The sequence below is a fragment of the Balaenoptera musculus genome, chromosome 3 (assembly GCF_009873245.2).
Source record: "Balaenoptera musculus isolate JJ_BM4_2016_0621 chromosome 3, mBalMus1.pri.v3, whole genome shotgun sequence".
NCBI lineage: Eukaryota > Metazoa > Chordata > Mammalia > Artiodactyla > Balaenopteridae > Balaenoptera > Balaenoptera musculus.
The window spans coordinates 42,185,878-42,212,859 of NC_045787.1; the positions used below are offsets into that span (position 1 = coordinate 42,185,878).

Genomic DNA, 26,982 nt, shown 5'->3' on the forward strand with positions numbered 1-26,982 from the left:
TGCTATATACCCGAAACTAACACAATATGGTTAATCAACTATATTTCAATTAAAAAGAAGAATAGAACCCCTCCCCCATACACAAATGTACACTCTCTACTGCCCAACAATTTTTCTTCTAGAGAAATGCTCGTATAAAATACTCAAGGAAGCTTATACAAACACCCTTCAGAGTAGTGTTTGTGATAGTGAAAAATTGGAGACAACCTAAATATTCATTCATAGGGGAATAGAAAATATAAGGACGTATTTTCATAGTGTGAAACATTATGAAGCCATTGAAAGGAATGAGCCAGATTTATATGCATCAACATATCCAAGACACTCTAAGACATATTCCTGAGTGAAAATCAAAGTTGGAGAACAACATATAACATGAGATATCTTTCATGTTATACTCCATAGTGCCTAAGTGTCTATATATATATATATATATATATATATATATATATATATATACACACACACATAGTGTAAATAGACAAAAGACTGCGAAAGAGACACATCAAATAGCAATTGGGGGCTAAGGTGGTGGGGTGGAAGTAATCATGGACTTCTGGTATTACTTGTAATATTCAAATTTTTAAAGAAGCGAATGTGTTCATGTATTACTTATACAAGTAAAAACTAACAACACAAAAAATGTTTTAAGTCACTGAGTTCAGATCAGGACAGCCTCTAGAGTGATATTCATCTCTCTGATATAAAGTGGCACGTATCATGGTTTTTTATGTAAGCAATTAGAGGATGGCTTTAGAAACAGATTTTTTTCCTTCCTCTCTCCCTCTCTCCATTCTTTAGTTTCAGTTAACAATCTAATATGTCTCTTAATGAAGTTAGATTTCTATTAACTGACCATTTAACCTTTAACCATTATTGTGATAAGCTGGGGAGTCCTTCAGTTATTGGAAAATAATTTTATTCACACTATGTAGGGGTTATGTCTTGCTCTTTCCTCTTGTCATTAGGAATCCATAATGTTCTGCCAGCAATAGCTTACCTTTTCCCTGATTTCTTTTGCCTTTGCTGTTTTTTGCTTCCTGTTATTTAGCAGATGTAGAGTGTGTGTGTGCTTTAACTGTTACCCCCTCATATATGATGGAGACTACACTGTGCTTGGAAGTCATTGGAAAAGTGATTGTGGGAGGGGCGGGGTTCAGTAAGCGACTGCTTATTCAGAACACTGAGAAGCCAAATGCAGAAACTCCTCCAAGGTAACAAATGACAAAGAAAGCCTGGGCCGTGTTCTTTCCATTTCAGAACTGTCCTTTGTCCAATGGCAAAGAGCAAATTAGCCCTTGCAAATTTATGTGGATTGGCTCACACTAGCAATATATATGTTAATGAAACACACAGGCAAGACTTAGTAGTTGGCTTCAGATGGATTTCAAACATGCTGTGACATGGTGCGAAGAGGAAGCTGCGACATTGGGGGGAAGTGTCCTTTTGAGGCTCCTGCTCAGAAATGCCAACAGGTCAGAATGCTGGTGTAAGAGCAGGAGGAATCTTCTCTGAGAGGTTGCTTTGCATGAGAAGGAACTAGAGATTTCTCCAATATTTACCACATATTATCTGAAAAGTGTTACAATTACCACCGTTAGAAAGATTTTTGTCTACATTCATTGTCTCCACCAGCCAGGGGTCTCCCAGGGTGGGAAAAAATAGGGAACTGTCACTTTGCTAGGGGATGTTCAGCTCCACTGAGGAGGGGACAGAGTTAGATGTCTATAAGAGGAATTTAGCTTTAGGGTGTGAATGACTGAATTTGTCCCCTTTCTAATAAGTCCCAGTTAGTGGGGGGAGTGAAGGTAGGAGTTAGAGGTGGAAGAAGTGGTTGGCAAGTTGCCCAAAATCTAGAAGTTCTTGATCAGCTGACATAACCTGCAAGCCCCCAAGCTCCCTGATTTCACACCATGGGCAGAGTGATCAGAGTGTACTTTCTCATCTCTGGTTCTCGTTTTTAAAGCAGAAGTTTAGAACAGTGCAATATTCTCTCATCTGAGGTTTTGCTTTAAACCACTGAAGACATGGGGGGTGAAAGCAGCATGTGCCCACCGAGTCAGGGAGGTGTCCAATCTCAGACCCAGGCTGTGATGTAGGGGCTTTTTGGTGTGGTCATTACTGCCAAGCACGTTGGAAGGAGGCCTTTGCTCAGAAGGCTCAAGAAAGATGAGGAGCCCAGCCCAGGAGAAATATGGGGTAGGGGGCCCAGCCCATGTTAGGGGGCTTCCTCCCATCCTGTTGTCTATGGCCAGTGTGTCTTGAAAACAGTGTAATTTGGCATCTTGAGGCATATGAACTTTCAATGCTATCAGACCTTCTTAAAGTTATCAGACATTCTTAGTGCAGTCAAGCGAAGCTTACTTTAAAAAAAAATTCCATTAAAAATCAGGTATTTAAATCAGTTTTAAGAAGCTATTACAGAAATCAGGCTGGCTAATAAAAATCAGACCTGGGTTTTAGAAGAGTTAAGCAGATAAAAGACCCTCAGCTGCTTTGGGGCGGCTCTCCCTGGTCTGATCCACCCTCCCTCAGGAACCGAGTTGGGAGTGCTGTGCTGTCTTGCTGGAAGCCTTGTACAGGATTGCCTTGCAACGTAAAGCAAACAGCAGTTGTGATCATTGGCATTAATAATGTGGCTTCTGGAGCAGGGAGCCTAGAATTATTATCTATCTGTCATCTTTCACTCAAAGAGAGAGTGTCGGCAGCCTTCGAAGTTTCTGGTACTCGAGGAGACAGGAAAGAGCAATATTTATTTCTCAATGTCCAAAGGGAAATTACAAAATTTCAGTGGTATGATAAATGCTTAAATACTTAATGCAATAAATCCTTCCCTATTAAAAGCTACCCACACCCACAGAGGGATACATTTCTGCCTGAGAATTCATAGTAGAGACACAGGCTTCCCTCTCAGGGTAGGAACACAAAACTGCTCCATGGCCTCCTTGCACCTTTAAGAGAGGAAGCTCTGTGGTTCAGAAAAGCCCTTATTCCCACCCTAACATGCGCAATGCCAACTGTTCCTTGAGAGGGCAGGCTCACCTCGCTGTCCTGGTGATTAATCTCGTTGAGGTTTGACTGTTGTACCAGGACTGTTAGGAGCCTGTAAAGAAAAACAGGAGAAGTGGCTTAAAAGAACAGAATCTGAATGAGAACATGACATTAGAAATACAGTCTGTTGAAGGCCTCCAAATGACCATACGCCCTTTGCATTTACTAGGGGAAAGATCCACGGAAAAAAAGCCAGTGTGATAGGTAAGAAGGCACAAGAAGGCAGGTAGGAGGAAGACCTCTATCTCTTCTCCCACCTCCTCTCTTAGTGCTTCTGGAGCGGCCAAAGAGAACGGAGAAAGCGAATTCTCACGCTTATCTTACTCACCAGAACTGTATCCCTTTGTGTTCACTCTAAGAAGCAACGTCCTCCAGTGCTTATTTTTTATTCATTTTACATAAACTTATAGAGTGCTTTCAAATTGCTTCACCACTAGGTACATGTGTCATGCCTTCTAAATGTACAGGTTATACCTGGAGGCAGTCAGCATTTACAACTTCGCTTATTCTTTCTAAAACGCACAAATACCTAAGCATGCAATGGCAGTTATCAGTGTGAAACAACTGCCAATGATTCTCAAGTTCAAGTTCTTATCCCACTTGGGCCCAATACTTGGTTGACTGAGGTCAGTACTCCATCTGTGGGAGAGAAGCAGTTGAGTATAGTGGTTAGGGGCCCAGACTCTGGAGCCAGACTACCTGGGTTCATATCCCAGTCCTGTCACTGACCAGCTCTGTGACCACAGGAAAGTAACCTCACTTCTCTGTGCCTATGCATCCTCATCTGTAAAATGGGGTAATAAAAAGTGCCTACCTTACAGATCAGTGTGAGGATTAAATGAGTTAATATGCATACAGCATTTAAAGCATGCCTAGAACACAGTAAGTGTTATTTCTAGAATACTTAACCCTAGAACTTTTAACCCTGGCTCCATCTCAGAATTCCCTGGGGAGATTTTTATTTTAACCTGGGCTGTATATTCAAGGTTTCTGACGCAGGAGTTCTGGAGAGAAGTGTAGCTTCTACCGTTTAAATAAGCTGTTCAGAAAATTCTGGTAAACAATCAGATTTGGAAACCACTGAGAAAGGTGCTGAATGAATAAATCAATGGATACTCACTGTTATAGAAAGAATTGTGTCCCTCCCAAATGTATATGTTGAAGCTCTAACCCCCCAATGCCTTAGAATGTGACTGTATTTGGAGATAGAGCCTTTAAAGAGGTAATTAAGTTAAAATGAAGGATTACAGCGGGCCTTAATCCCATTTGACTGGTGTTCTCATAAAAAGAGGAGATTAGGACACACAGAGTGACACCAGAGGCACACGCTTACAGTGGAAACACCATGTGAAGAGGCAGCAAGAGGATGGCAATCTGCAAGCCAAGGAGAGAGTCTCAGAGGAAACCAACCCTGCTGGCACCTTGATGTTGGCCTTCCAGCAGCAGCCTTCAGAACTGTGAAAAAATAAATTTCTGTTGTGTAAGCCACCCAGCCTGTGGGATTTTGTTACAGTCACCCCAGCAAACTAATATACTCACCAAGATGATAAAGGATTGTCTATGGGCAGACAATGAAAAAATTCGGCAATTATTTTGGAAGAATTATTTGAAAAATAAAATGGCTTAGCCTCCTCCTGAATCAGATTTTCATTGTCTCTCAGCTGAGATGACATCTAAAGTCCTAAGTATTAAATTGCTTAATATTAATCAGAGAGATTGATCATACTGTGTTACAAAGAGAACTTAAATGGGGGTGGACTTCTTCAGTGGGGGTAATATAACCAGGAAGCCTAGGTTTTAAATCTAGTCTTATCACTGTTTTCTGGGGAGCCAGGATACTGCTGTGATTTAATTCTGGCCTCAGCACTGCATGACCTCTCTGAGCTTCTGTATCCTCACTTCTCTAACAAGGATAATAACAGCGGTGGTGGTGGTGAGGGTTAAATAACATAACAGGTGTAAAACTCCTAGTATACAGATTTTAAAGGAACAGTGGCTATGACTGTAAACAGCACATCTCTTTATCCTTTCTGAATTCTAGAATTTCTCCGTCAGGTGGGAAGATGCTACAAAAATAATTGTATTTTGGTTAATGCTATTTTTTATATTTTCCCTTATAGCTGCTTTATGGGGGGGAGAGTAAGGGGTGACTCTCTTTCTTCTTTCTCTCTTTCCTTCTCTCTTTCTCTCTCTCTCCTCTTTCTCCTCTCCTCCCCTACCCTGCCCTCTCCTCTTCTTTTCCCTTCCCTTTCCTTTCTCTCTCTTTCCCCCTCTCTCTCTCTATCATTAATGGCCATTGTCTAATCTCTAGGGCACATTGGGTCCGAAGTGCTGGGGGAGGGAGAGTGAGAGTGAGCAGGAGGTCAGTGGTGGTCCAATCTGGTTATCCTCGGCTAACCCTGAGCAGACTGAGATCATCTGTAGTCGGACAGGATCTTCTGGGGCTCCTCCAGAGCAGCGTGATCACACTGGGGGAAGTTGGCTCTAACCAGATGAGAATGGGGGTGGGAAGATCAAGACCTCTTCTCACATCCTAGGTGAGCCTCCAGGGGTCACAGGGGGAGCCCTGTGCTGGATAGTCCTCTGTTTGTCTCTCAGATCCAGTCTCTGCCCTGCAGTGTCCTACACTGAGGCTGACTTCCAATAACTTCATCATCCAGGTCCCTTGCCCTCTGACCTCCCACTGGGTTTGGTCAGTGGGAGAACCAGCAGGAGGAAGGAGAGAAGCCACTTCCCTTCCTGACAATGATTTCTTTCCTCTACTAAAGGCCTTGGCTCCTGCCAGGTGGCCCCTCTCCTACACTACAATTACAACTACCGCCCAGCTCTCAGCAGGTTCCAGTAACAGTTTCCTTCCTCACCTCTTGTGGCCTCGGGGTGGAACATTTTCCTGCTTTTGGAGGGGAGTGGGGGTGGCAGATTGTCACCATCTCTTGCTGGTTAATTTCAAATAGCCTTTCATTAAACTTTCTTGGTCATCTCTTTTACTATTTCATGTCTTCCCTGTCATGACCCTGAGTGATATATGCCAACCTATACTGTTTGCCTCCATTTGATTCCTAAGTCACTGAGACTCATCGATCTTTAAAGCTGGTACAAATTTACAGATGAGTATTCTCTCTCTCTCTTTCTCTCATTTTATGAGAGCAAATGACCTGATGCGCTACACGGCTTGCCAAGGCCATCACACGCTGTCTTGGTTGTCCAGCCTGGACGAGAAACCAGGTGTCTGCTTTCCAGCCTGGTGCTTCTATACTGTTCCGTGGTTCAGAGGTAATCTGCAAGATAGTTGTCCCACATCTGTCTTAATTAACAGCGGACTTGCAGACCTCTTAGTTTTGTTTTCTCAGAGCTCCTGTTCTGTGCTAAGGTGACCCAGGAGTATTTCTCCCATAACCCCCCAGCCCAATTTCCTATTAGCACCAGCTAAAACTCTGCTCTCAGATCTCCAGGCCACAGCATAAGGCTCACGTCATCCCAGCTGCCAGGACAGCAGGCACAGGTCCCCAGCAGCAGCTTTCCCAGACAGGCAGAGTGGTGAGTGATAAGAGCACGGAGGCTGGAGCCAGACTGCCTCTATTAGAAGCCCTGCTCCCTCACCAATCAGCCAGACCTTGGACAAGTTATAAAACTCTCAGTGCCTACATCTTCTTATCTGTAAAATATACATAACAACAACCCTACTTCTTTTTTTTTTTTTTTTTTTATAAATTTTTTAATTTTTATTTATTTACTATTTTGGCTGTGTTGGGTCTTTGTTGCTGCACCCAGGCTTTCTCTAGTTGTGGTGAGTGGGGGCTACTCTTCGTTGCGGTGCACGGGCTTCTCTTGTAGCGGACTGCAGGCTCTAGAGCACGTGGGCTTCAGTAGTTGTGGCTTGTGGGCTCTAGAGCGCAGGCTCAGTAGTTGTGGTGCACGGGCTTAGTTGCTCCGCGGCATGTGGGATCTTCCTGGACCAGGGCTCGAACCCGTGTCCCCTGCATTGGCAGGCGGATTCTTCACCACTGCGCCACCAGGGAAGCCCAACAACCCTACTTCTTAAAGATTTGTTGTAACTTTAAATGGGTCAAAGCATATAGAGCACTTAACGTGGACTTTACATACTATAATAAATTCTCTATAATGATTAATTTCTTAAAAGGCTCCTACCCTTTATATTCTGGGGTCCTGTGATTGCCATTAGGTGATTGGGAGGCCAGAGAGAGCTCAGCTAGATGTATCCCGGAAAGGGGGGAGGGTTGTCTCCTTGAACTTCTCTGTTTTGCTGGCCTCTTGCGCTCACAGTCCTGGAGCTGGCTCAGCCCAGGGATGGCTGGGAAAAAGGGTCCCCAAGCCAGTCATCTGCTTTCCTGTCCCTGAAGCTGCCTGGAGGTGAGAGTATGCTTCAGTGAAACATCCACTGTAGGTTGGAATGCATCACCTGGAAACTAGAGAACAGGACCCCAAAGAAATGATTTCCTTCCTCCCTCTGGCTGTAGTCAAGAGCAATGAAAAGAGGCAGAGCTGCTGGCACTCTGGAAGGAAAAAAAAAAAAAAAAAAAAAATCTGCTGGTAACCATGGAGACCATAAAAAAAGACTTTCAGAGAGCCCTGTGGCTGCTTTCAGAGGAAATCGCTGCTTGCCTTGCAACTCTAGCATGCGCAGTGTTGTACAAACACAACTGCGTGCTCTTTGGAGCTTTGTCTTAATGATCATGCCCCCTCTTTCACATGGACGCCCTCTGAATGTCCCAGCCAAGGAAGCAAGAAGAGCAATGGGGAGCTGAAAGGGAGAGAACTCGGACCTGCTGAGAAGCAGAGCATTCAAAGCAGGAAGGGGACTCGTGAGATGAAACCTGTGCTCCTTTGCTTTTGTACATCCAGCTTGCCTTCGTGTTCTTAATTATAGGTCCTTCATCCCGGCAGCAGCTTAGATTTCCCACAGAGCTGTAGCGTAGCTAACGCTGTATATTGCCGCTGTTTGGTTTGCTAGTGAGTTGTTTCCATCAGAGAACCAAAATTTCTCTGGAGGCAAAGGGCTGACTGAAGTGTCCCCTTGGCTTGTTTATAAGCAGCTTCAGTTTGAGACTTCACTCTAAATAGTCTCTAGCAAGTGCACCGAGTGGAAGGAGTGTGCTGTTTGGAAATATAGGAGTTAGTGGATTTTAAAAGGAGTATGAATACCTGAGTACAAGGCCACAATGTGGCTGGTACATATGCTTATGATTAGAGGAAAAATATAGATGCATGTACACTGAATGGTTGAGTCTAATGTTCATTGGGTTCTGAAATCTTGCAATGCTCTACAATGTCCCAAGGTTAATAAAAATGGGAGCGCTGTTCATACCCTGATGACCTTCGCAGTAAATGTGTGCTCATGTCAGTGGGTGCAGGACTGTGTGGGCATGCACCTGTGTGTGCAGATATATTTTTGGGGACCCGTGTGTGCTAAGGTGAAGAAGGCCAGGGTGAGAGCTGGTGGGTGGCCGTAGCAGGGTTTCACTCTTTAGTGCTGATCTACGGTACTTTATTTCTATCTTCCATCATCATCATCATCAATATCATCACCCTCATCATCACCACTAACACTTACTGAACATGGACAATTGACAGTGTTCAGTGCTTTCCACATATTTTCTCATTTACTTTTGCCTACTTACCTATGAGGTAAGTACTGTATTATTCCTACTTTCTAGAAAAGAAAGCTAGCTGAACCTTGACATGTTAACTTGCCCAAGATAATATGGTCTGTAAGATATGGAGCCAGATTCATACTCAGTCAGTCTGACTCCTGAGCTGGCACTCCTGGCCACCCTTTACCTCAATCCAAAAACAGGATTTTAGGTGGTTTTCAGATACATATAGTAAAACAAGATCACAAGCGAAAAAACTAGGCAAAGAGAAAATGAGGGCAGGATAAAGAACACATAATTATGGTCCTATGTGCATGCCAGAGGTGAGACACAAATTGGGCTTTGAGTTTTCTAAATATGCAAAGAGAGAAACATGATGATAAGTCACAGTGTCCACACAGTAAAAATAAAAAATAATTTATCAGGAGAAGCACAGGAATTCCTCCTTTAGTAGAAATTTTTCTTGTGGTTTTTCAGAAAAGATTTTTTTGGACACTGTAACAAAAAAAAAATTTCCTGACAATCAGACAATAAGGAGTTTTGTATGGCTGTTTCTTATAAGGCCTCTCAGTGTAGACTGAGGGCTTAATGATAAAATGTGGCCATTAAAATAAATTCAAGAGGGTCCACAGCAGTGGACTCCAGGAGCACAGCAGACCCATTGGGCAGGTTACTTATCTTCACACATGCACTAGGCAATTAGTTTTCTTCTTGATGCCTTAGTTTTCTCATCTATAAAATGGGGATAGAAATATTACCTATCACATAGAGGTGTGGTAAGGATTAGATGAGATAGTACATGGAAAGCACTAAGAACTTTGCTCAGAACATGATAAATAATCTGTGCTGTTTGTCATCATCATCCTTTTTGTAACTACAGACCTACATGCTTTAATGGTCAGACAAGCTGGCCTAAAGTTGTATCCACTTAGGAAAATTAAATAGTCAAACAGGTATGCATGGCCTAATGGAGGGTCACTCCCTTCTGCATTATGATTTTAGGATTAGAAAGTGCCCATAAGATAGACCAAGATTTTTTTTTTCTCAGAAAACGATTCTGAGTTCATGCAGACTACACAAACAAATGGGCAACTGAAGCCCAACTTCTCTGGTGTGGTTAGTTTCGGCTTGAAGGATTTAATGCAGATGTTATCAAACTCTGCCACGGCCATAAAATTTCTCAATAAAACAATGATAAAATATCTAATTTTAAGCAATGTAATTCCATAAGGAATCCTTTCAATCAAGCTAGTTTTGAAATGTTCTCTAGGTAACAAAGCCAGTTGATTTGCTGTATGGGTTGTGTCAAACTAAAGGTTGGCACTTGCCATCTACCCCTACAAGGATTAAATCACAAGCTGCTGAGACTGCTGACCTTCAACACCCCCTGAAAGGAGTTCAGGGTGGAGATCAGGAATGAGGCACTCTGTACTGTGGGAAAAACTGGCAGAACTGGCCTTCAGATAGTTAGATATTTTCAGGAGATTTTATGAGCCCAATTCTTGCATCTCCTCATATCTAGAAAAGCACTAAAATCTTTCATGGTGACATCTGCTCCTCGTGACTAGCAGTAACCTTCTGCAAAAATGTGTGCTTGATTGCACGTACTCCCCCTTCACGGAAATCACATATATACTGACCTTCCCCCCTACCCCTCTGCAGCAGTTTCTCAGAGCTATCTGAAATGCTCTCTCCTGGGCTATAAGTCCTCATTTTGCCCCAAATAAAACTTAACTCACAACTCTCACGTTGTGCTTTTTTTTTTTTTTTTTTCAGTCGACAGTTGTTAAGGTTTACCCCAATTCATTTTTGGAGAACATTTAACAGGTATGATAATTTTAGTTTTGGAATACTTAATCTTAACCTTTGGGTTTTACTAGTTACAGCAGCTAGCATTACCATCACTAAAGCAGATTTTATCTTCCAGAATTAGCTAACTGTCCATTTAGGACAATAAAACTATATCATCAGCACACAGAGGATGTTTATTTTTCTGGCTTCAGCTCTTCCCAAGGTGGTGACTGGGTCATTTGGGACAATTTCACGAGAAGGGGAAGCCACAGCTCTGTGCTATCTCAGTTACAGTGATGTAATGTAAATCCTAGAGAGTCTAGGGGCACCGCTGGGCATAATAAGATATAGTCTAATAAGTCCACAAAAGAGGAAGTGCACTTAGATTAGTTTTTAATATATCATTGTAGTGATTTCAGATGATGAGCCTAATCTATCGACCAAATTGATCTTGAGTGTGATTTTGACTGCCAAGGCTTAGTTCACCCCTCAGGTGCAATGGTTTAATGGCAGAGCCAGGTTTTCACCAAAATTCTTGCCCCCCTTTCTTGGATTGGAGTCATCGCCGGGAGGTGGATTCTTGGTCAGGGACTATGTTCCCCATCGCTCTTTATGGCCAAATGACTCATCCTTATTAATGGAATGTGAGCAGAAGTGAATTGTGTCACTTACAGGCTGAGATCTGAAAGAAACAAGGGAGGCGTATCTAAGCTCCTCTTACCCTATCTGCAGGCTGAACAAACAGGATTCTGTGATGCTAGGAGATGATGAAGCCACAAGCTTGCATCCCTGAATTACCTGTGGAGGGGAGGCCCCCTGCCCCCATCCAGGAAACCTACATCGGACTAAACTTTTATCATGTGAAAATGCTGGAGCTTTGGGTTTTACTTGTTACAACAGCTATGATTACCATAACTAGAGCAGGTGTTCGTTTTCCAGAATCAGGTAGATTTTGAAATGACTACTCTGAGTGAGGCAGGTAAAAATCATCTAAGTGGAGTAAATTGGGGCAGAATAATCTTAAAAGGTATGTTTAAAATGTATTTTCTAAAGATCACTCTTGGGAAGACAGTATGATTTTGTGACTAAATATTCTTGTGGGTTGTCTAGAAAAGTCACTCTTTTTTTCATCAGAAGGTGGTCATCTTTTTATGATGTCTACTGATTGTTAGCTCTGGGCTTGCTGTTTCTTCTCTAAACTTCCTTGTTTTGTTGGGCTTTGAGTAAATCCTAGTTTTCTATTATTCCTGGATATGATCCAATGATAACAGAGGCAAGGCTTCGTTGGGAATAGTCCTGGAATTTCCCAAGTCCTTTAACTTCAGTGTAAACACACTGAAATGAAGAAATCCTATTACCTCTCAACCTGGAAGGGGCCTTGGTCTCCTCAACCCCCGCAAGGCTTCAGTTTACTTCCGAACACAGGGTCTGAAGGAGGCAGCAGAATGCACCCACCGTGCTGCTGGCCTGCAGCCTAGCTCTGGGGAGTGTGAAGTTCCTGTCAGAGGCCTGCTCTGTCAGCAGAGGTTCAGGAAGTGCCTGGAACGGAACCTTGCTGATTCCACAGTGGGAAGTGTGCTGTCATCAAGCTGCCAGAAGGGGCTTTCGAAAGACTGGGGACCCAGGCCACTTGGATACAGAGGCCTGGGGGAGCTACACTTGGTCTGGGCAAAGCTTTTTCCTTTGTTGCTCAATCGTCTTACAAAAAGGTGACCTCAATCATCCAACTATTTGAGGGCTTTCTGTGCATGATCTCCAGCAGCACACACTTCTGGTTTTCCTTCTCACCCACTGGTCCCCCTGTCTCAGTCTCCTTTGCTGGGTCTTTGCCTCCTTCCAGCCCATAAATGTTGGCATGACTCTGGGTTCATACATTAACCTTCTCTTACCCTGTTTGGTTTCCATCACAGCACTCGTCACTATTTGAAATTATCCTATTTATTTGTTTACTAGTGTGCCACTTAACTCCTTCACTAGAAAGTAAGCTCTGTGAGGTCAGAGACACTGTCTTGCTCACTGGGGAACTCTAGGGCCTAGAGCGGTGGTTGGTCCATAACAAGCACTCAATAAATAGTTATTGAGTTAATAATTGACTGATTAATTGAATGAATGAATATATGAAATTCAGATGATGACAAACAGCATTTCTTCTTAAATCAGAGACTAGGAGAAAAGGGTTTTATCGAAGTAAAATTGGGATTGAGACTAGAGTTGAGATTGTTCCAGGATATTCTGATTCACTGAGATGGGGTCCTGTCTCCTGCAAATACCAAAAAAATGGATGGATTTTGTTTTTATTTGCCACATGGATTGGATTAGATGACCTTCTAATCCAAGTTGGGTGCCTCCCAACTTGAGCGTCGTGTGAACCTGGCTACGTACCTCACATCAGGCTCAGCGGTGGCAGCGTGCAGTGGCAGACGGCCATTTTTATCAGGGATATTGTGCTTGGCACCATTTCTTAGTAGACTCACACAGCCTTCCAGCCAACCCTGGAAGAGCAAGAGCATAGTTATGTAACACAATCTCGCATAACATAGTAACAGAGTCCAACAAACTTTCTCCAGTTTTCTTTCCCTTTCTTCTTTGGTTTGGCTAAAAACATGTTCTATTGGACCTGAAGTGGTTGGTTAAGGACCATAACTCCCATTTAGACAACAGAGGGCTGAAGGTCTTGAGGTGTGGATTCCTGAGTTTTCTGGGACCTTTACCCTGTAAGATGCAGACTGATTCCTGGACTCTTCTGCGTCTGCCTCCCCATTTCTAGGGTCACTTGCTGGCATTCCACTTTTAAACCCAGTTCCTAGAGCCAAATGTGGCATGTGATGGGGGTGATTAATCAGCTCTAGACCCTTATTCTATGGGCTTAGCTCCAAATCATGCTCGTCAATGGTCTGACCTGGATGTCAGTGTCCAATTCCAAAACTGGGCTCCTATGTCACTCTTGAGTCCCAGCCTCCACTCCATGCCTCAGTTCATCTATATCTGATAAATGGTCCTTCGTGCTCTTTTCCAAGTTCTTTTTCTAGTAACCACAAAGATAATATCTTGCCTTTCTAGTCAGTCCCCTTCCTGATGCCTGGAATTCTAAACTAAGCCCTACTCCAATGGCTGGGACCCTGCCACCCTGTTGACTGATCTTTCTGCTGCTGAATATGGGGCTATCACCAGCACCTTCTAAGGGCTCCCCATTGTTGTGTTTTATCTCCCTATGAACTCCCCAAGAAACTTCCTGTGAACTCCCTGTTGTCTACTAATTCACCAGATTGAGACCTGATATTGCCACATCTGATGCTTGTCCCTCCTTGGTTAGCACTTACAGCTGGGTCATTTCTCCACTGTCTCTCCTATTTCAAAGGGAAAATATAACCGCAGGCTAGTCCTCCCTTTCTGTTTGTTAATACTTTAAGTAACTGACCCAACCCTGCTGATAACTGAGTTTGGCTCATGTGCCAAGGAGAACACCTCCTACATTCATTCAGAATCATTTGGGTTACTCACCTAATTAAAAGTAAACTTATAAGTAAATGAAGTATATAAGTATACTTATAAGTGTATGAAGTATATGAGTATAATAATAACTTATGAGTAACTGAAGTTATTATTATGAAGAATAATAGAATAAAGCTCTATTTTTTCCTGCCTTCTTCCATTCCTGTATAGTTAAGCCTCAAGATTACCCAGTAACAAGAGAAAGATTACTGAAGATTTTCCCATGCAGTACTGGAAGCAATAAAAATGTTACTAAATGCATGGAGGAGAAAAAAAGATAATCATAAGAAAAGAGCTTTTGGTTCTGAAAAGTCTGCAAAAAAAATCTTTCTACAAAAGCACATTAAAATTCATAGGTTCTAAAATTGAATATGGCTTTGTAGAACTGACCAGTAATATCTGTCTTAAGTAGAAGCAAATAATTCTCATAGTTTACTAATGTATTAAATCTGCTTTTAGTTCCTAATGCCCATCATCAAGTTTTCTGATGAAAAGGGAAAAATATGGCCAGGAGACCCAAAAGAAAGGCATGCTGGACAAATTTCAGAGTTGCCAAATTTTTGAGTGGCCAAAGTTTTACAGTTTTTGAAAAACAAATCTTCTGATGGGGAAGGGTTTGAAACATTTTTATCATTTTGCAACATTTCCTGGAACTATGTGTGTATGTGGTTTTCTTTTTTTTCTTCAGAAAAGAAATCAGAAAACCATTGACTACATCTGAAACCCATGGTCACTATTCAGAACCAACAAATATGTTTTGGACCTACTATGTTCTGGGTGATTCTGCATGTGGTTCTCCTTCAACAGTGATAAACTTAGGGTATTATTTTTACTACATTTTACAAATGAGGGAAGAGGCATAGGAGGTGAAGAAATTTGCCTAGGATCACACATCTATGGTAAGTTTATTTGTATGTTGAGCTTGAAGCTGTGACTGAGACAGTTTCTGAGTGCTCCCTTTGCCTAATTCCTCTTTAATACTTGAATTCAAACATCGCCAGAGGGAGTGGTGGGCCTCACTGTGTAATCACTAAGATACCACCTACTCTCACCTTCCCAGGGATCCTCAGGAGAGCCAGTGAGGGGCCTGGCCTTGGGCTGCCAGACAGAGGTGGGGTCAACAGTAAGAGGGTAATGCCCATGCTGTCATGCCGGCGTACTTCCCTATGCAGCTCCTTAGAATGCGTTCCTGGAAAGAGTTGTATGCAATGGTGGCACCTCGCTAGGTTCACTGTTCACTGTGATCTAGAGGAGAACTTCTTCCCAGTCCCTTAAGTGCTGTCTAGCCCAAGAAATTTGAAATTTTGAATTTTAGAATTTTGAAAGAAGTGTAGCTTGGTTTCACTCTCTTCTGTATGCTAGTGGCAGTTAGTTAAATTTAGAAACCATCTCTATTCCCTTCCTCCATCCCCTGATCCAAATTTTCTCTTTTCCTCATCTCGGACACCAAAAATCCCTAAAGCAAGAACAGTTATTAGGGCATGTGCCAGAAGGGAGGAGGACTCAGAGGGCCATCGTAAGTCTGTCTGAGACACTGGACTTCACCTAGTACTCACAGATCAGTGTGTTTCAAACTTGAATGGGCATAAAAATTGTTGGGGAGATTTGTTTAACATGCAGGCACTTCTCTCTCCACCCATAACCCCTGTCCTGCTCCCGGAGTGTCTGACTCAGGAGGTCTAGGGTGTAATCCAGGAACCCACATTTGAAACAAGCACCCCAACACTTTGAAAAATTCCTCCCAGTTTCATGTGTGAGTCCTAGAGAAAGAGGGCATGCAAATAAGAAATGAAAGAGTACCGTCTAAAGAAAATCTCTGTGAGGACCGGGCAATGCTTTATTGCAAGCAGGAAGGTGTGGAAGGTGTGGTGTTTGGGGAAGGGAAGTGTTCTACTTGTCCAGGGCAGCTTCAGGACACCGTGGGTGAATCCACCACTGTCAACGGGCGGCAACAGCAAATGCAAGAAGCTGCATCGGCAGCAACAGTGGTTATGATGAAGATTTCCAGGAGCCACGTTGGAGAGGAGGGAGAATGATGACCTTTGTGCGGCACCAAGGAGGACTTGTTTGACGTGGACTCAAGATAGCCCTGGAGTCTCCCGAAAGGATTACAGGGAAGATTTGAGAGGAGAGAGGTTTGAAGATTTTCAGTAAGGCTTCACCAAGCTTGTGCTAATATTGGGAAATGGCAGACTGAAATCTCTTGTGTTGAGGACTGGCTCTATATAATTTTTAAGTTAGGCACTGATTGGGGGTTGAATCCTATGCTTGGTGTTGTCCCTTAAGAGACTGGTATTTCTCCCCTACTCCCTACCCACCACTCTTCCCAGTTCTCATTGTTCTCTACTTTGCTCATCCTTCAGCTTCCACTCAACTAATCCTGCCCCAAAGAGGTTAACTGCAGCTTCAAGTGTTACCACCCACTGAGGGTATTAACAGAGGGCATTCTTAGAAGGAGTACCAAGTGTGTTGAGAAATGCCCCAAGGGAAATTCTGATGCAATTAAGATGGAAAAGAATATTTCTCTCATGGCAATATCACCTCTAACTTAGAGGATTGTTAGGAAGATCCAAAATGACTTAAATCCATGAAACCAACTCTAAGTCGTTATGTAAATGTTGGAGATGATTAAAGCAAAACTTTAAAGTTCTCTTTCTGTTGGCCAGCTGCACAAATCCAAGAACACTCTTCTGCAAGTGGGGCCCCCTAACAACACATTTAGTCCACCCCACTCTTTGACAGCCATCACAGACACAGTTGGTACCAGATAGGTTGCCAGGCACAGACTTGTGCGGCCATAAGCGTCCTGCATGTTAATATTGGCTCCCATCTTCAACAGCAGCTTCACTGTGTCCACTTGACGTCCAGAAACTGCATGCATTAAGGGTGTACATCCTAGAACGAGACATTTCAACAGCTTTTAAGAATGTTTGACTTGTGACTTCAGACAATACTACAAAGCTACAGTGATCAAGACAGCATGGTACTGGCACAAAAACAGAAATATAGATCAATGCAACAGGATAGAAAGCCCAGAGATAAACCCACACACATATGGTCACCTTATCTTTGATAAAAGAGTCAAGAATATACAATGGAGAAAAGACAGCCTCTTCAATAAGTGGTGCTGGGAAAACTGGACAGCTACATGTAAAAGAATGAAATTAGAACACTTCCTAATACCATACACAAAAATAAACTCAAAATGGATTAAAGACCTAAATGTAAGGCCAGACACTATAAAACTCTTGGAGGAAAACATAGGAAGAACACTCTTTGACATAAATCACAGCAAGATCCTTTTTGACCCAACTCCTAGAGTAATGGAAATAAAAACAAAAATAAACAAATGGGACCTAATGAAACTTAAAACCTTTTGCACAGCAAAGGAAACTATAAACAAGGTGAAAAGACAACCCTCAGAATGGGAGAAAATATTTGCAAATGAAGCAACTGACAAAGGATTAATCTCCAAAATATACAAGCAGCTCATGCAGCTCAATATCAAAACAACAAACAACCCAATCCAAAATTGGGCAGAAGACCTAAATAGACATTTCTCCAAAGAAGATATACAGATTGCCAACAAACACATGAAAGGATGCTCTACATCACTAATCATTAGAGAAATGCAAATCAAAACTACAATGAGGTATCACCTCACACTAGTCAGAATGGCTGTCATCAAAAAATCTACAAACAATAAATGCTGGAGAGGGTGTGGAGAAAAGGGAACCCTCTTGCACTGTTGGTGGGAATGTAAATTGATACAGCCACTATGGAGAACAGCATGGAGGTTCCTTAAAAACTAAAAATAGAACTACCATACAACCCAGCAATCCCACTACCGTGCATATACACTGAGAAAACCATAATTCCAAAAGAGTCATGTACCACAATGTTCATTGCAGCACTATATACAATAGCCAGGTCATGGAAGCAACCTAAGTGTCCATTGACAGATGAATGGATAAAGAAGATGTGGCACATATATACAATGGAATATTACTCAGCCATGAAAAGAAATGAAATTGAGTTATTTGTAGTGAGGTGGATGGACCTAGAGTCTGTCATACAGAGTGAAGTAAGTCAGAAAGAGAAAAACAAATTCCATATGCTAACACATATATATGGAAACTAAAAAAAAAAAAAATGGTTCTCATGAACCTAGGGGCAGGACAGGAATAAAGACACAGACGTAGAGAATGGACTTGAGGACACGGGGAGGGGGAAGGGTAAGCTGGGACGAAGTGAGACAGTGGCATTGTCATATATACACTACCAAATGTAAAATAGATAGCTAGTGGGAAGCAGCCGCATAGCACAGGGAGATCAGCTCGGTGCTTTGTGTCCACCTAGAGGGGTGGGATAGGGAGGGTGGGAGGGAGACGCAAGAGGGAGGGGATAAGGGGATATATGGATATGTATAGCTGATTCACTTTGTTATACTGCAGAAACTAACACACCATTGTAAAGCAATTATACTCCAATAAAGATGTTAAAAAAAATAAAATAAATATAACATGTTATGAAAAAAAAAATGTTTTTGACTTGTGAAATTTATGAGTAGACTTTATTTGCCTGTTCATTTATTATGCTCTTTGCAGATGAACTACCCTCAACACAAACTAAGCTGTTGAGCTGAAGAGAGATGATGATTGTTGCTACATTTATATAAACTATGTATTTTTCACACCCTATTAAATCTTTTGTAATTTTGCTGTAATTGGTTGATTAAAACATTTTGTGCAGATGATAAAATTTGCTTATTACTACCTTGGGAATCAGCATAATTTGGGACATAACAGGCAGGTTTATCCCGACTTGGTTTGAACAATGCAGAATCTGGAAGTATCTTTGGAAAGCAATGCCAGCCAGGCAGACAGGTGCAGCACACATTTATTGGAGGTGGTAAGTGATATAGGGCAGTGATGGTAGCCTAGCCTTGGGTTGTACAAATTCTTGCTAAAAGGGGCCACTTTCACTGAAATACTTTTCTGTTTTTGGAATCAATATAGGCCACATTTGGTTTTTCATGTGTTTTCTTCCTGAATAAAAACAGAGATGAAATTACACATTCTGATTAACTTCGCAGGGCTGTTGGAACAAGCCATACTGGTGAGGCAGAATCCAGGTAGGTGCTTCACACTCCTTCAGGTGAAGAAACCAACATCAGACATATCCCTTTCCCAGCTGAGACTTGTTTAGATGTCTTTTGATTGGAGATTCATGTAGAGGTTATAATTCTTCTCCAGGTGAACTGCAAACTATGACCTCAGTGATCCCTGAGAACGGATAAATTCCAGGACTACTGTTCTTATTGAAAGATTGCAGCCAGCAACCCAGTTTCTCTCCAAATTTCTCCCTTCTAATATTCTTCCAGGCGTCTGTACTGGGTAAAAGCAGCAATGAAGTGCTCTGTCTTCAATAGTGGCAAAATTTTTCTCTCTCTCCCCTCCTCTTTCTTCTCTTCTCTCTTTCCCTCTCCCTCTTTTCCCTTATTTCCCTCCCTCCCTCCCCCCTTCCTTCTTCCCTCCCTCTCCCTCCCTCCCTTCCTTCCTTCCTTCCTTCCTTTCCTTCCTTCTTCCCTCCCTCCCTCCTTCCTTCCCTTCCTCTTTATTTTATTTTATTTTTTTGCTTATGGGTGTTGAATTGCTCCAGCACCATTTGTTGAAGAGGCTTTCTTCCACTAAATTACATTTGCATCTTTGTCAAATATCAGTTGAGCATATTTGTGTGAGTCTGAGTTCTCTGTTCTTTCCCATTGATCTATGTGTCTATCTGTCAGCCCATACTACATAGTCTTGATTTCTGTAGCTATATAGTAAGTCTTGAAATTGGGTAGACTGATTCTCTCCCACTTTATTCTTCTTTTTCAAAATTGTTTTAACTATCTTAGTTTCTTTGCTTTCTATATAAATTTTAGATAATCTTGTCTATATCCACAAAAAAAAAATCGTGCTGCAGTCTGACAGAAATTGCATTAAACCTGTATAAGAATTTGGGGAGCATTGCATGTTTACTATATTGAATCTTCTAATCCATGAACATGTATGTCTCTCCATTTATTTAGATCTTTGATTTCTTTCATCAGCATTTTGTAGTTTACAGTATACAAGTCTTGTATGTATTTTGTTTTATTGACACCTAAATATTCTTTATTGAGTGATTTTACTTGGTATTGTGGTTTTAATTTTGGTGTCCATGTGTCCATTTCTAATATATAGAAATAAATTTGTTTTTGTGTATTGATCTTGTGTCCTGTGACCTTGCTCAACTAACTAGTTGCAGGAGTTTTTGGTAGGTTCCTTAGGATATTCTATGTAGACAATCAAGCTGTGCAAAAAAGGAACAGTTTTATTTTTCTTTTTCAATATGTATGCTTTTTATTTTTAATTTCCTTTTCTTGCCTTTTTGCACTGGCTAAGTACTATGCTGAATATGAGAGAGAGAGGGCATTTTTGCTTTGTTGCCCATCTTAGGGGCAAAGCATTCAGTCTTTCACCAGTAAGTAAAATGTTAGCTCTAGAGTTTTTTTGTAGATACGCTTTATCAAATTGAGGAAGTTCCCCTCTATTCCTATTTTCTGAGAGTTTTTAATCATGAATGTGTGCTAAGTTTTGTCAAATGCTTTTTCTGCATCCATTGATATGATCATGTGATTTTTCTTCTGTAGCTGGTTAATATGATGTATTACACAGATTGAGTTTCAAGTACTGAAATAGACTTACATTCCTAGAACAAACCACACTTGGTCATGGTGTATAATTCTTTTTATATATTACTGAATTCTATTTGCTGATTTTTGCTAAGGATGTCTGTCTGTATCCGTATTCATGTGGAGTATTGGTCTGTAGGTTTATTTTTTGTATCATCTTTGTCACATTTTGATATCAGAGTAATACTAGCTTCATAATCATAACCAGGAAAAGTTTCCTCCTCTTATCTTTTCTGGAAGAGATTATGCAGAGTTGATATGAATTTTATTTAAAAGTTTGTAGAAGTTTCCAGTGGAATCATCTAGGCCTGATGATGTCTTTTTCTGGGAATTTTTAAATTATGAATTTAAGTTCCTTAATAGTTATAGGACTATTCAAATAATGTTTCCTATTGGATGAACTGTGGTAGTTTATCTTTTTTTGAGGAATTGATTCATTTCATCTAAATACTCAAATTATGTGTGCAGAGTTGCTTGTTGTATTTTCTTATTATCTGCAGGGTCATTCCTGACAGTGATAATTTGTGTCTTCTTACATTTTCTTTTTGTCATTATTGCTAGAGGTTTGCCAATTTTATTGATCTTTTCAAAGAATTAGTTCCTTGTTTCATTGATTTTCTCTATTTTCTGTTTTCAATTTCATTGATTTCTATTCTTCTCTTTATTACTTCTTTCCTTCTGTTTGCTTTGGGTTTATTTTACACTACTTTTTCTAGGTTCTTGAGGTGAGAACTTAGAGTATTGACCAATACTTTTCCTCTTTTCTAATGAATGTATTTAGTGCCATAAATTTCCCTCTTAGCATTGCTTTAGATATGTGCCACAAATTTTTATATGTTGTATCTTTATTTCCATTCATAATCAGTTAGTACAAGCCAGGATTGAACGCAATCAGTCTGACTCTTGTATTTATCACACAAGTGGTGTTTAACCTTTGACTCTTCTCATTCCCAACTTCTAACCCCAAGGCAGATGTACAAGTAATTCTGCTTTAAAAAACGAATGAACAAAAAACTACCATGGATAAATTAGGGAGCACCCACACACTTTACAAAACATCTTATTGTCATGATAAGGGAATCCCAAGCTCCTCTTGGGACAGGTCAACTGGTTAAAAGTCATTAATGACTTCCTAGAAATACTAGGATAGAGAAACCAATGCTAAATCCTTTGTTATAGTTCCATAGGTCCTTGAGGCTGTCACTTCTTCCTCTTCTCCTCCTCCCTCTTTTTCTTCTCCTCCTTCTTCTTCTTTGTCTTCATCTTCATTTTCTAACCCTGTTTTCTTTCAGTGGTTCAGATTTGTTTCATTTCTATTGTTGTATTTTCAAGTTCATTGATCCTTTCCTCTGCTTCCTCACTCTACTGCTGAGCTTAGTCATTGAGTTTTTAACTGTAATTATTGTATTTTTCAGTTTTAAAATTTTCCATTTGGTTCTTCTTTATATCTGTATTTCTTTGCTGAGCCTTTCTATTTTTTCATTTGTTTTGAGCATATTTGTAATTGCTCATTGAAGCATTTTTTTCATGGCTACTTGAAGATCTTTGCCAGATAATTCTAACATCTGTCATCTCAGTGTTGGCATCTACTGATGGTCTTTTTCCATTCAGTTTGAGGTCTTACTGATACTTGGAATGTCAAGTGATTTTCTACCGAAACTTGGGACATTTGGGGTATTGCATCATGAGTTGCCTAAATCTTACTTAAATCCTCTATTTTAGCTGGTTTTCTCTGATACTGCTCCAAAGGGTAAGTGAAGTGGGGGGGTGCCACTTCATTATTGCCAGGTGGGATTAGAAGTCTAAGTCCCCTACTTAGCCTTCATTGACATCTAAGGGAGAAGACTTTTCATTACTGCGTGGTGGTGAGAGTCCTAATTCTCAAGAAGGATTCCTCTGACACTGCCTCAGCAGTGGGGATATGGAGACTTCATTACCATGTGAAGGTGGAGGCCCAGGCTCCACGTTTGGTCTTTGCTGGAATGAGTGGGGTTGGGGGTCATAGTTTTTTGGGTTTTTTGGTGGTAGTATTTGATGGAGTAGACTCATTATTGTCTAAAAGTTTTCTGTCTTGCTATGCAGTCCCTTTCTTTGTTCTTTGGCTAGAGAGCAGGCTTTTGTTGGGGGCTTTTTTGACCTCTGTCCACTGGCATTCCTATGTTGTCAGCTTCTTCAGCTCCAAGTCTGGGAAGTATGAGGCAAAAAGGAAGCCCAGGAAACTCACCACTATGTCATTCTTTGGGTCCCATGGTCCTAGCTAGTCTGTCATTTTCTCTCCACCTTCCAGAGTGTTCTTATGTTTATGCTATATACAATGTTCAGGATTTTTAGTTGTATTTAGCAGAAGGAATAAAGAAAAAAGTACTACTTCTACTCCATCTTCCCAGAAGCAGAAATCCTTGCTCTCTGGCTTTAATAGCCGCACTTTCCCAACATCCACTGCTACCAAAAATAGCCTCCTCTTTTCATACCCGTTTTCTAACTTCAACTAATTGGCCTATCTACTTTAGTCACTCATACAAAGAAGTTGAAGACAAACTCAAACCAAACAACTTCATGAGAAGAGGTGATGTAAAAGAATTTGAAGATTTGTGTCCATGACTCTCATTAAATAAAATGCTGAGGAACCTGCACATGGCTACAAGCAGGATATTCCTTGACCCTCCAGTAACAAAGTAGCTTGTCAAATATAATTTTATTAACATTGTTCACCTCTGGAGGCCATCTCTAAAAGGATAGATCAGAACATTCTGCAGGATTCAAAATACATAAATAGCTCACCTTCACTGTCACAGCATTCTAGGATGGAAGGGTCTTCCCGAATCACGGCAGTCAAAGCATTGACATCTCCGTTAGATGCTGCCTGATAAACCATGGTCAGGTCAACTTCTTCAGATGAATCACCTTCATGAATCAAACAGAGACAAACTTACTGTGTGGAGAGAATTCACTGAAAGAATAACAACACCCAAAGCGTCACCCACACAAGTGATTCATGAAAATCTCTCTGGTGAATCCAGGCAGAAGCCTGAGTCATCCTGATCACATGCACCTTACCACTTCTGAAGAAAGGTGGGCCACTGTGGGCTGTGTTGTAACATCACCATATATTGGGAAGGAGCCTGAGGGATTAGGTGTCCTCTGAGATTTAATGATTCTCTCCAAGTATTTGGACTACTTGAAATCAGTGAGACCAGATTGGGAAGTGGAGCCCTTATCTTGGTTCCGGGTTTCCTTTTTGATCTGAAATATGTTACTTTCCCTTTCAATGACTCAGTTTACCAACCTTTGAGGGAGATATTGTGCTCCTTATTCTCTGTTCTCTAGTTGGACTCTCTACCCTTTTCCTCTTGCTCTGAACCCTGAAGGCTAACCTTGCTGACCACATCACCCAGGCCCCCAGTGTCCATGGGAGGCACTGGTAGGAGAGTGGTGAGGAGAAGAGAGATGGGGCATTTCCTCCTGCTTTCCCCTAGTTCAGGGTCTAGCAGTAGCTGCTTCTCGCCCACCAGGAGGGTCCTCCTCCCCAGAGCCAGTCCTCACTGGGCTCCCTGTGGTAACAAACATTGTCCTTTCAACCCTGCCTCATCTCTGTATGTAGTCCTTTCACAGAAGCCCTTCATTTGAACCATCTGAGGTTTCATGACATGGTGTTCCCAGAAGAAGCAGCTGTATGCAAGTCCTTTGAATTTGGTAGCCACCTGTATCATACCTTTGTGCATGATTGAACCAACTAATAGTATTACCAAAGGTGACAAGAGAACTGTGGGTCAAGTGACCCCAGGTGAGCAATGGAAGGGCTGGGAGACAAGCTTTGTTTACAGGAACACCCCTTGTGAGGTGCTGGGCCGAGCCCCTCTACTTAATTTCTCCCACACATGGCCATGGTTCAGGGAAAATATATGTGTACAAGAAAAGTTTTTAAAACTGTGTTTTTCTACTCGTGTAGGCATTATGCTAGAGATACTTTACAGTTCTAATTGATCTTTAGTTGGCAGTGGTCCTAACCATTTGGTTGGGAAGGGTTGGGCTTTGTTTCTCAGTCCCAGTATTTCTGGGAAGTCACCAATGACTTTTTAACCAGTTAACCTGTCCCAGGAGAAGCTTGTCATTAAAAATGATTCACTTACAACAACAAACTCCGTTGTTAAGTGAGTAGTTGCTCGCTAATTTATCCATGATAGGTTTGTTACTGTAGGTGTTGCTTTTAAAGCCTTCTCACCTTTACATTTGTCTGAGGGCTGGAAGTGAGCAGTGAGGGATGTGAAAGGCAAATGCCACTTCTGTGTGAGTGTAAGGACCCTGGAGCCACACCACTGGGGTTCAATTCCTAGTTTGTACTAACTAGCTGTGTAAATTTGGGCCAGTTACCCTCTCTGGGCCTTAGTTTCCTTGTCTTTAAAATGTAGATGATGATGATGGCAACCATGCATCTCGTAAGGCTGCTGTGAGGAGTAAATGAGTTAATATTTAATCCTATGTGCTTTTAGGACAGGGCATAGTGTGTAGTAAATGCTGTATATACTTTGGTACTACTACTGTTACCATTTTTTTTTTTCTGATAGTGTGCAAATTTAGAGAGCATTTGAAATCTGGGGCATGTAGAGAAAAAGGTCTCTCTGATGATGGCTAGCTAAAAGATCCATAGATTGTACAGAACATTCACTCTCTATTAGAAACTCCCCCAGGAGTCTAGACATTTTGTGAATATTGCTCACAATATCTCTGGACACAAGAAATAGGGCCCAGACCCAAGCACAAAGATGGGCCTGGTATCTGGTTGTATGACCACATCCATAGATGCTGATGATGTCACTTCAGAAGGAAGGTCCTGGTGGTGGGCTGAGGTACAAGGTATGCTGTGTTTATAGCCTGTTTATATCTTATACAATGTGTTTACATAACATATATAAACGTGTTTATAACCTGTTCATCACTGAGTGCAATAAAATCTGTAAGGCACATTCATCAGACTGTTGAGTACATACAGCTGAGAGAAACAAGGAATGCATTGCCTGATAGAATTAGAATTCCAAACAACTTGCCAGAAGGATTCTAATAACATTGTATTTAATAGGGATAAACATTTAGTCTGTGAAATATCCAGTTGAACTAAGTGAAGGGTGGTTGAACCTGTAGTTTTTGTTCCTCAATATCCCCTCACCCTGCTGGTGACCTTAACCTGATTATTCTCTAGGGACCACTTCCTCTCCACTTTCAGCACAGGGGGTTGACTACATTCCTGCTCAGGGCCAGAACATGTGACCTAGAACTAGCCATTCAGCACCAGCATTATCCTGGCCACAGATATTGGTTCAGGGATGTGCCTCAATCAGAGCCCATAAAAGGCAATGATATTTTGGATATTTGGGGATTGCTGGGAACAAGTTTTGTTCTACCACCCATGAAACTGGGAGTTATGGGGGGTACACCTTATGGGTGGAGAGCTTATGAATGAAGACAACACAAGAAGAGCAGAACTGGGCTAAGAGAAAGAAATAATTGAGACCTGATGACATCATTTGAATTCCTGAATCAAGCCATACCTTAAGCCAGCACCATTTCTGGAACATTTACATGTCCCAATAAATTTCTTTTTTTGCTTAAGTCAGTTTGCATAGATTTTATGTGTTTGTTTTTCTTTTTAATCACTGCAAGAGTTCTAACTAACAGAAGATTTTAGTGGTGGCACATTAAAAAAGCATTTAGGGATTTAGTTGGGCAATTAACACTATAGGAATTAACAGTGTGACAGTAAACTAGTAGGATCTCTGGCTGCAGTAATAATAGTCTAGTAATGAGACTGAGGGAGATAATAGGCTTTTTCCATTCTTAACTGGTCAGTGTCATGTTGAGGTCTATGGCCCATGGATTAAATGGGCTATAAGTAGCTGGAGAACATTCCGAGGAGAGTGACCAGAGTATGACTGGACTTCATGTCACCTGATGAACAGTGAAAGGAAACAGATCTGTTTACTCTGAAGATTACTCTGTGTGGTCACCATGGTTGCCTTCAGATATTTGAAGAGGTTTTTTTTGTTTTTTTTAATTAAAAAAACTGTGGTAAATATACATAACATATGCCATTTTAATCATTTTTAAGTGTAGAGTTCAGTGGCTTGATGTACATTCACATTGTTGTGCAACCATCACCACTATTCAGCTTCAGAACTCTTTTCAGCTTCCAAAACTCAGACTCTGTATCCATTAGACAAAAAACTCCCCATTCCTCCCTCCCCTCCGTCTCCTGGAAACCACCATTCCATTTTCTGTCTCTATGAATTTGACCACTCTAGATATCTCATTTAAGTGGCATCA

At 41.4% G+C, this 26,982-nt stretch overlaps 1 protein-coding gene across 1 annotated transcript in view; it reads right to left on the reverse strand.

The window, feature by feature from the left end:
- ANKRD55 (ankyrin repeat domain 55) overlaps positions 1 to 26,982 on the reverse strand; it is a 413,288-nt gene that overhangs the window by 38,773 nt on the left and 347,533 nt on the right. Inside the window, exons 4-7 of the mRNA XM_036847799.1 lie at positions 23,446 to 23,568; positions 16,711 to 16,841; positions 12,837 to 12,946; positions 3,043 to 3,103 (exon numbers count right to left, since the gene is read on the reverse strand). Of these exons, the coding sequence (XP_036703694.1) occupies positions 3,043 to 3,103; positions 12,837 to 12,946; positions 16,711 to 16,841; positions 23,446 to 23,568 (425 nt within the window). The remainder of the gene's footprint in view (positions 1 to 3,042; positions 3,104 to 12,836; positions 12,947 to 16,710; positions 16,842 to 23,445; positions 23,569 to 26,982) is intronic.